The sequence below is a fragment of the Prinia subflava genome, chromosome 2, assembly GCF_021018805.1.
Source record: "Prinia subflava isolate CZ2003 ecotype Zambia chromosome 2, Cam_Psub_1.2, whole genome shotgun sequence".
In the NCBI taxonomy this organism is placed as follows: domain Eukaryota; kingdom Metazoa; phylum Chordata; class Aves; order Passeriformes; family Cisticolidae; genus Prinia; species Prinia subflava.
Genome location: NC_086248.1, coordinates 101,504,037 through 101,514,084, shown reverse-complemented (window position 1 = coordinate 101,514,084; position 10,048 = coordinate 101,504,037). Strand labels below are relative to the sequence as shown.

The 10,048-nt window shown below is 43.4% G+C and overlaps 1 protein-coding gene across 1 annotated transcript; it reads left to right on the top strand.

The window, feature by feature from the left end:
• The first annotated feature begins 15 nt into the window (after positions 1-15).
• Positions 16-6,475, top strand: POLR3F (RNA polymerase III subunit F). The gene is made up of 9 exons (XM_063391219.1): positions 16-112; positions 565-682; positions 1,528-1,595; positions 1,702-1,769; positions 2,042-2,154; positions 2,698-2,841; positions 4,172-4,279; positions 4,993-5,184; positions 5,773-6,475. The coding sequence occupies exons 1-9, from the start codon at positions 57-59 to the stop codon at positions 5,848-5,850; spliced, it is 945 nt and encodes a 314-aa protein (XP_063247289.1). The 5' UTR covers positions 16-56; the 3' UTR covers positions 5,851-6,475.
• The last annotated feature ends 3,573 nt before the right edge of the window (positions 6,476-10,048 follow it).

Sequence of the window (10,048 nt, the reverse complement as noted above, 5' to 3'; positions counted from 1 at the left end):
CCACCTCTCCGTCGCGCTTATCTGACGTCATCCCGCAGGGCCGATCCCGCCGTGCTATGGCGGAGGTGAAGGTGAAGCCGGAGGTGCCCGATCCCATGGACATCGAGAGCAGGTGCTGGGGGCGCCCGCAGGCAGGCAGAGAGGCTGCCGGGCGGGGGGTGGGTGTGTGGAGGCCACGAAGGACGTGTTTTGGGGTGGGGGGCAGCAGGCGTGGCGGGGCCTTGTCGTTCAAGGCCTGAGGAGGGTGGTTCGACGCCTGAGTGTTAATCAGGAAATAGGTGCTGAACGAGAAGGCTGTTGGGGACACTGAGGGTTTCGTGCTGGGAGGTGCTTAGGGGGCAACGGGGGTTGGGTCAGATCACTTTCTGTTGTCTCGGAGTTCTTCTGGTCTTGGAAAGGGAAGTGGTGCAGGGGGACTTGGTGCCGAGCTCCCTCAAGAAGCAATTGATGGATACTTTTCCTCTGAGTTGCTCTTGTCATTCTCTTCCATCCTGACTCCTGTTTGGATTTGGTTTTGGATGCAGCAGAAGATGACTTTTTAAAGCTCCTTCTCTCCCCCTGCAGGATCATTGAGCTGTGCCACCAGTTCCCCCATGGCATCACAGACCAGGTGATCCAGAATGACATGCCTCACATGGAAGCCCAGCAGAGAGCTGTGGCCATCAACAGGCTCCTCTCCATGGTAGGGACAGCCCACCTTCCTCCCCTTCCTCAGCACATACATAACCCAAAGGCACATTAGCGAGCTGTAGAGAAAAGGATGGATGTTAGCCCATACTCTCATATGTGAAGTTGTTCTCTGAAACCCTCACAAAATCCCAAGCTTGTGGACTGCTCTGATGGCACACAGGCCAAATCCGTAAAAACCAAGGCTGTAACTGTAGAAAAGGATCAGCTGGCAATGAAAGAGTGAATGTTAATGCTGTTATACACACTTACACTCTTAGGCTTGTCTAATTGCTTTCCTCTTCAAAACAAGAAATAAGGACTTTTCCTGCCACAAGTATGCAGAGCAGAACAATCTTTTTGTGTGTGTGAGAGATGCCAGTAATTTGCTTCTAAGAGTCACTGCCCATCAAAGTTGTCAGCTTTCCAGTAATGGCCACTTAGTAAAAAGTAGAACTTTGCTACTGGACCTTGGAATTGTTCCAGAGCTCCACTGTGATTTCTGGGTTGCTGTGCAAATGAGTGCTTTGGTGGAAACTGAGAGCAAAGTATACAATAACCTGATGTCCCGTGTACCATGTGAAAGTCAGGGGAAATAATAGAAATTGTATAGATATTGTGAGAAGGGTCAGGAACTGTTTGTTATTTCTGATAGCTGATGATAAGTGGAAGCTTGTCAGGGGAAAAATATCCTCAAGGCTGTTATTGTTTCCAGTGGTTAAAAATGTTAGTTTTAATTTTTCTTTATTTACTTGACATTAAATAAAGTTTTTATTTTAGAGTTTCACAATATTCTTCCAAAACACCTTTTGAAACCAGCTGTTTGAAGGAAAGTAAATGCATTGTGCCCATCTCTCCTAGGGTCAGCTGGACCTTCTGAGGAGCAGTGCAGGTCTCCTGTACAGAATCAAAGATTCCCAAAATGCAAGGTAAGCCTGTGTTTGCTGGGTAAACATATCTGGAACACAGTTCTTGTTTGTAGTTTAAAACAAATCCAACTTCTTTCAAATTTTGGATGTTTGTCGTGTTTTACAGTAAAATGAAAGGCTCTGACAATCAAGAGAAGCTGGTTTACCAAATCATAGAGGACGCAGGCAACAAAGGTGTGATGGTGATTGGGAATTGTACTAATTCTGTTTACTTATGGGACCATTCCTGTCCAAAGTCATAAATGCTTGCCCAGACAATACAAATATGAAATCTAATACCCCCACACCTGTTTGTTTTTCCCCAGTCCCTTCTGTCCATTCCTTCCCTTTTGCTGGGGTCGCAGGCAAGCAACACAAGCAGTGTTCTGATGTGACTTTTTGGTTGGTATGTACAGAAACAAATGGTTTCTTCTATTTATTTCTGTTCACTTCTCTGTTTTTAACAGGTATTTGGAGCAGAGACATTAGGTACAAAAGTAATTTGCCTTTAACAGAGATCAACAAGATACTGAAAAACTTGGAAAGCAAGAAACTAATTAAAGCAGTTAAATCTGTGGCAGTGAGTATCTTGTGACTTTTTTTTTAACAATTTCAAAAATCTACTGCCTGCTTTTTATGCTTTTAACAGGGGCCTGGGGGCAGAGAAATATAATTTTGCCTCCAGCTTTCTCTTTGACTGTGCACCAGTGTTTGACTCTCTGCCTTTAGTGTGCAGGTTTGAAGTGGAAGAGGTACTGGGTCCAAAAGTCAGCTTCTCTGTTGTCTGTCTTCAATTATCTGGTTCACAGTGGATCTGGTAAAGCAGGTGGAAGTGGAGAAGTTGGACATAGAAAAGCAGTAGCTTTTTCATGTTCATGTGAAAGATGCTGGCTTCATCTAGTCTTTCAACACTGTTATAAAATTATTAGGAATCAAAATGGGTTGATCTTCTCTTTATCTCTGTCTCACCTGAGGGTCAAACAGGTTGAGGATAGCTCGAGTCATGTGGATTGCTATGCCTTAGGTATAGGAATAATAAACATCTTTTGCAGATTATCTGCTTAAATGTTCCTTCCTTATGAAGGCTTTCATCTGTTGAGAGCTGTCCATTTCCCTCCAACAGGCATCCAAGAAGAAGGTGTATATGCTGTACAACCTGCAGCCTGACCGCTCTGTCACTGGAGGGGCCTGGTACAGTGACCAGGACTTCGAGTCCGAGTTTGTGGAGGTATTAAATCAACAGTGTTTTAAATTTCTGCAGAGTAAGGTGAGTCCTAAAGTCATCTGCCATTTGTTTTGGAAAAAGGTACAAGGCAAGGCTTCGGTTTTCCGTAGGTGTTGGCCAATATTGCAGCTAGGTTGGCAAATCTGTACTGGACTATTACTTTTGTCACAGTAAGTGTGATGGTGGTGTATTTTAATGATGGATATTTTTACACCCTGGACAAGGAAGGGAGTCTTTTGTCTCCAAGGTCCAATGACAAACTCTTCTAGGTGACCCAAAATTGTGTATTTCTTCTGTATGCATTCCCAAGAGTATTACTGTCCTGAGACCCAGCAACCTGGGAAAGAGAAACTTGTGTGTTTTATCCTGGAAGGGGGCTGCAGCATCCCTTTAAAAACAGGAAACGGACATGAGGGGAGCGCTTTTGTTTTCCCTGGGGGTCCAAGGGGGTCTCCAAGTCACAACCCGAGAAGCTGCATTTTGCAGTCCACACCTGCTCCAGAGGGAATTTTGCAATACCTTTTCCCACTGCTGCTTAGGACAACTGAGGAGGAGTCAGACCCTCTTCTCTCGACGATTTTTGAGCTGCCTGCCATTTGTTGAGGAGGGGGCGGACCTGCCACTGGCCAGGAAGTTTTTCCCAGCTTTTTTGGCAGGATTGGAGCCTTTTGGCCGAAATATTTTTGTCCAGGTTTTGTTTTGTCCCTGTCCTGCTCTGATTGTTGTTGGTGGAAGTTCTGGAACCGTGGAAGCTATTATCTTTTATCTGATATTTTTTCCCTTCTATCTTCTCCCATTTTGTCTTTTTGTTGGTGAAAGGAGATTGGTAAAAACTGAGGGGGAAGTAACTACTTTTGGAGTCTCCACCTTGTATAATTGTCTTAAACTAAGAAATAAACCAGGCAGCAAAGAGTACAGGACCAAAAAAATATAGGAAAAGTCACAGGTTTCTGCAGAACACCTCATTTCTGAGGGGCTAAAGCAGCAGTCAGTCAGGTAGCTCTGCCTAGTAGACTATTGCCCCTAGTCTAAATTGTTCCTGGTTCATTAAATATGTCTGCAGATTGTAGCATTTGTCTATTCTGTTATAATGTATTTTTGACTGGCTCTAGGTACAGCAGAAACTTTTTTTTTGTCAACAAAATGCCAAAGGCTGGTATTCCTTCATGCTAATCTGAATGACAGTATAAATTTATTATAAAATTATATTGATTGTGTGCAATCTCATTGTCTCACATACACCAGTCTTAAGAACATGGTTTTAAATGCTAAACATGTTCCAGAAATGGAAAACAAGTTTTGTTTTTGAGTCTGCCTGAAACTGAACCAGGAAGAAGGCTCTTGGCAGTGACTAACCTTTGCTTTTTGTCAGGCAGAGGCAGCTCGAGACAGCAAACAGAACCCCATGATACAGAGGAACAGCTCGTTTGCCTCATCCCATGAGGTGTGGAAATACATCTGTGAACTGGGCATCAGTAAGGTCAGAACAGATTCATCGCACTACTGTTTAAATTATCAGTGCATGATTAGCTCTAGAGGCTGAGTATTGCAAACTTGCTGAAGGTCTCATACGTGTCTTAGAACCCCACAACTTGTGTAGTGGAGGTGAGCTTTGTGGCTTCATTGCTTTTTGGGTAGGGTCACTGATACTGCCTGGCATTTCAGGATAGTTTGTGCATGTGGGTTTTTAAAAATGTATAAAAGAATAAGCATTCACTTCCTGTTAACTGTCCCAGCTGGTTTAGATTTTGTAATTTCTCCTAAGTTTACATATGCACTTCAAGGAATTTGAGGGGTGGAAAAAAAGAAAAAGTACCCCACCATTACTGGTCACCATCAACAAGTATATCTTTAGTAGTCTTGTCTTTTTCTTCTTTTCACAATTGTTTTCCTGCAAAACTGGAACTGTATTGTGCTAGGATAATGGAGACATCTCAGGTACATGGGGAAGTTTGTTTTTTTTGTAAGACCAAGGCTACTGCAAATCAAAAGTGCTCAGGAGATAGGAGGTAATAGTATTTGCTTTTCTTTTTGCATCTGCACAACTCCATAAGTTCCCAGTGAGACTGGTGTCTTTTTTGGGCTAGGGTAGAACTCTATGGATTTGTTACTCATGGTATTTGCTCATTTCCTCCTTGCAGGACTCACTGGCACACATCTTTCCTAACACCTACTTCACAAATTGTTTCTTAGGTAGAGTTGTCAATGGAAGACATTGAGACCATTTTGAATACTCTGATCTATGATGGCAAAGTGGAGATGACCATTATTGCTGCCAAGGAGGGGACAGTGGGCAGTGTGGATGGGCAGATGAGGCTGTACAGAGCCGTTAGTCCTCTCATCCAGCCCACTGGATTGGTCAGGACACCCTGTGGACTCTGCCCTGTGAGTAACTAATTCTGTGTATCATCAGTGGTGCATGCAGCTCTTGAACACAGGCCTGCAATGGCCAGATGCCACATGGCAAGTTCTGCTCATGAGTCAGCCTTGGGGCTAAGCCAGCTGTGCTTAAAAGCTGCCTATGATGCCTTAGCTGTGGTGTAACAGGTTCTGTAATTGGTCTAAACACCTGCTCTTCCAGGTGTTTCCCACTTCCAGCCTGTCTCTGTGTTTCTCACTGTATGTGAAAGGATGCTTTCAAGTGTAGCCCTTTCCAAATTATGTTATTATATTTCTGATCCCAGGTTTGCCTGTGTTTTTACAAAGCAAAATTATTTCTGTCTGGCTTTTGGTCTCTCCTCCCTGGACTGTGAACTGGTTTGTAGGTAAAACTTGCCAGTATGTCCCTTTGTGGTGGGATCTGGTTTTCTCTTCTCCCTCAGAGCTGCCATAAGACTTCCTAGGTTTTGCCCTCTGTTTAGACTAATGCTGACCTGCTGGGAAAGATGCAGAAAACGTGGGAGCATGTTACACACAGTAAGCACCATCCAACTGGAAGTAATTACTCTGCTAACACAGGGCTTTGTTTTGCAGGTTTTTGATGATTGTCATGAAGGTGGTGAGATTTCACCATCAAATTGTATTTATATGACAGAGTGGCTGGAGTTCTAAAGTGAAAGACAACTGTAAACCAGATTCATTCTTCACAGTCAAAGTGACAAAGCAGCTTGCTTTGTTTGAAAGCAAACTTCTAAAATTGTAAGCAACTTCAGGACATGGAGTGACAAACCAGCCATGTGTCAGTTGTGTGAACTATCTTGGGAGTGGACCGGAAGTGGAGTCAGTGCTGAAGATCAAGGCTGAAGTGGAAGTGTAGATCCGTTCTTGAAACAAAATTGGAGATGGCAACTAAGGTGTGGTTAATGTTAAAACACACTTCTAAGCAACAGTTCAAAATAAAGTTCAAACAAGGTTGAGACATTTTAGTCTTAACATTTATCAGTCCCTCAGAGCTGATCAGAAAACTAACAAGTGGTACCAAGAATGAAATCCCAAATTTTGCTACTCCTAAATAATCCCAGATAATTGCTACTGATGGCTGCTTAAATTCTAAGCTTCTTTTCTCCCATAATAGCTTCCACTAATTGAACACTATGAGTCTGATATGAATCTCAGTTTCATTGTGAGAAAGATTCTGAATATGTCAAACAGACACTGAATATGTCAAACACTTACTGGTTCTTTATTATCTTTCTTACCTGCTAATTTATCATTAAACCCTGATTTTTCTTATGTATATCTGTGCTTCATTTCCTGTACTGCTGCCTAATGATGTATCTGCTGTATTTATTCCTTCATCATCAAATTTCTGGTGGTGTGTTCTGTAGCTGTGTCACATATGTGGAATTTTGGGTGGAGGTGTTCTGGGAAGGTATGTTTTCCACAAGAAAAAGGGTTCCTCTGGCCTGATGATACAGAGAAAAATTTTATAGATTCCAGCATCCAGAGTAGCAGAGGGCTGGAATGACACACTAGGAGGCAGGGTGGGGTGTGCAGGGGCTGTGCAGACAGTCTGGCATCTGTACCACTTGCTGCCTGTGGCTTCAGTTGGCTCTGGCCAGGCTGGATCTCTCTACAATTACTCAGTATCTTCACAACGGTCTGCCAGCACTGGGGAACAATCAAGGGTCCAAGCACAACACAGGGCTTGTTGCATCTGGCTGTTTTCAAAAGTGCCTGGCTGAAAATAAGCCCTTTGGAAACGATGTTGGGAGGGTGGTGGGAAAGCACCTCTGTGGCTGAATTAGCAGCATCCTGGGTAGAGGATTAATGTAGATTTTGGAACAGTTTACTTCATAAGGGTAAGAGATTTTACATAAGCATTTTCAATACTCTCCAGGAGTTTGCACTTTCTGGATCAGATATGAAAGTGTTCAAATCTTGTTTGATTTCCATTTCCCTCCTTACAGCATGGCTGGAGGACAGAGACTAATGGGGGTAAGTGCTGTACAAAGAATATAAAACCCTCCCATGGTTCCTGTCCCATGCAGGGGGGGGTTGGATGCAGAGGCAAAGGCTCCTTGTGTGGGAGCAGTTAGGTGTGTTCTTGTGCAAACAATGAGTATTGATAAGCTGGCCTGTCCCAGTGAGGTGAGCACCCCCAGCAGGCTCTCCTTTTGCTGCAGTGTTGTCTCCAGGTAAAAGGGATGCATATCTCTACAGAAGCAGAAGAGCTCTTACAAAAGAGATGTGGGTGTGAAATGATTGGAGCTTTGTTCTCCCTCTGCCCGCTTTAACCACTCAGTACAGAGAAGCCGAGGGAAAATGCTGTTCTCTTCCCTCGAGGCAGCTTTGGATCAGACATCCTTTATTCCATTCAAGGTAATTTCATTGAGATGTGGGGCTGGGGTTGCCTTTGTCTTCGTCTTCAAAGGGGATCTGACACAATGGATTCCTGAGTCCTACTGCTGCAGCGATAACACTGTGTTTGTGCTCTACTGCAGCTGGAGGATAACTTCCAGGGAAACAACAGGACTTTATCATGCAGGTATGTCACCTTATGCTCTATAATCACATTCATTGGCAATAAGAAAAAGGAGAGAAAGCTTCTCCTCAGTGAAGAGCTTTACGAAGTAGACAGATGTTTTATTAAGCTCTTTAAATTTTGGCATTGGGTTTATTTGGCTTAGATGACCTTTGTGGTATCTGAAACTTCTTAATGTTGAAGCTGTAACAAGACTTCTCAGATCTGGAAAAAATGCCTATAAGGGAAAAGTAATTTCTATTTTATTTCTTACAGATAGAAATCGGTCTGATCTATTTCTGTATGAATCAGAGAAATTATTGTTCTGTCACTCTAGTTCTTCATGAACCAGGCTAATCTATCAGACTGACATTCTTGTCTGAAAAGGTAATAAATGCTTACCTTTTAGGTAGCATTAATAGTGTCCTGAGTTTTGTCAATATCCCGGGCGAAGCTGTCTCTATTTGAAACTGGTATGAAATGTAATGGTTTGAGGAAGCTACTATAGTAGCTCCAATACTCAATATGAAAACACTTATGCGTAGAAAGCTAAATTGTCCCTTAAAACATGGATGACAAATTGGAAGCATGATCTGCTCATTTATTTTTGCAGGCCTCATACAAGAGGTCAGAGTTCAGCTGCTGCAGGACCATGAGATCCCTCCTGAGCTGGAGAGAGCTCATCCTTTTCATGAGCCCTGATCCTGCTGTCAACCCATGAGCCTCTTCTGAGGGGTTGCCTCACTAGTAGTAGCCAACTGTCCAAAGGCTAGTTGGAGGGTGGGCACACCCAGATGCCATTTTCACATGGAATTGAGTGCAAAATTGTTTTTTAATTCCAAGAGAAACATTGACTATGGTAGCTGGCTGCAATTGTGAACTGAGAGTGTACAGCTGCCAGGTATTGCCTGGCATGTGTAGCCTTTACACTACAAAGTTTAAAACATTAGGATGAATGGCAAACTTGAAGTTTTGGTAGTGAAAACATTTACCCCGTGGCTGAGTGGCTGTTTGGTTTTATCCTTGGTATGGTTGGTTGGGTTTTTGGTTTTTTTTAAAATTATCTTTACTTTGATGGTAACTGACCCGATGGAGGTGTGATAGGTAATTGTTGTTTCTCTGCTGCTGTTAGAGCACCATCTCCTGTCTCTTCCTGGGATGGCTCCCCCAGGGAAAAAGCTCACTCTTAAGCCACACTGGTTTCTTTTTTGCCTCCACATGCAGAGCAGATTTTGGGAAGAAACTCTAGTAAGTGGAGACAACTGGGTTTCCTGTTGCTGCTAAACACTTGATGCTTTTAAACAGAGTACAGACACATCAAACAGAGCTGTCCTCTGCCACACATAGACCACCTTTCCCTCCTCTTGCTCTGCTTGGCTGGAACTTTCTGTCATTTCACCTGTGAGAGATGCATGGCTAGGCCCTCTCAGCCATGCTGAGCCAGCTTAGCTTGCAGCCTGGAGAAGACTAAAAGGTATTGTTACAAGCTCCATGGATGGTGTCCAAGTTCTCGATGAAAATATTCACTTCCAACAGGAGAAAGTTGGTCATTCTCTTTGCTTGCTCTTCAGGAGACCTTCTGGGGAATGGAGAGGACAGGAACCAGAGCTCAAAGCTCTCTTCTCTTTCAGCTGTTAAACACAAACCAAGTTGGGGCTTCTGTATGCAGCCTGTGGTGTTTTCCTTTCTCCCACTTTTTAAGCAAGCTTGTAATTCTTTCAGAAAATGCTTTTGGGAAAGCTTTTACTTGGGTTATTTGGGCTTTAAGATTGTGCTCCTCTTCCAAATTGCTTTGGTTTAACCCAGCAGACAGGTGAACACCACACAGGTGTTCCCTTACTTCCTCCCCAGTGGGATGGGGGAGACAATTGTAAAAAAATTAAAGCTTGTAGATTCGGATAAAGACAGTTCAACAGGGCAGAAAAGGAAGGGAAAATAATAAGAGATTATATAAATCAAGTAATGAACAGTACAGTTGCTCTTCCTCTGCTGACCACTGCCCAAGAAGTACCAGAGCAGTGGGCTGGAAACCAGCAGCCAGCTCTCCCCGGTTTTATTGTTCAGCATGATGCCATACGATAAGGAATAAGGAATACCCCTTGAGCCACTTGGGATCAGTTGTCCTGCCTTTGTCCCTTTCCAAATTCTTGTGCACCTCCAGCTTCCTGGCTGGCAGGGCAGCATGAGAACCTGAAAAGTCCTTGACTTAGCATAAGAACTGCTCAGCAACAACTAAATTGTCAGGGTGTTATCAACATGTTCGTAATCCTGAATCAAAAATGCAGCACTAAACCATCTCTGAGAGAGGAAAATTAACTCTGAAAGTTGAAAGCAGGACACAAACTC

Bases quoted from the DNA above. Each gene is read 5' to 3' on its own strand.
- POLR3F (XM_063391219.1), top strand. From the start codon at position 57: ATGGCGGAGGTGAAGGTGAAGCCGGAGGTGCCCGATCCCATGGACATC. The intron at 683-1,527 runs GTAGGGACAGCC...CATCTCTCCTAG, and splicing joins TCAACAGGCTCCTCTCCATG to GGTCAGCTGGACCTTCTGAG. The intron at 2,155-2,697 runs GTGAGTATCTTG...TCCCTCCAACAG, and splicing joins AAGCAGTTAAATCTGTGGCA to GCATCCAAGAAGAAGGTGTA.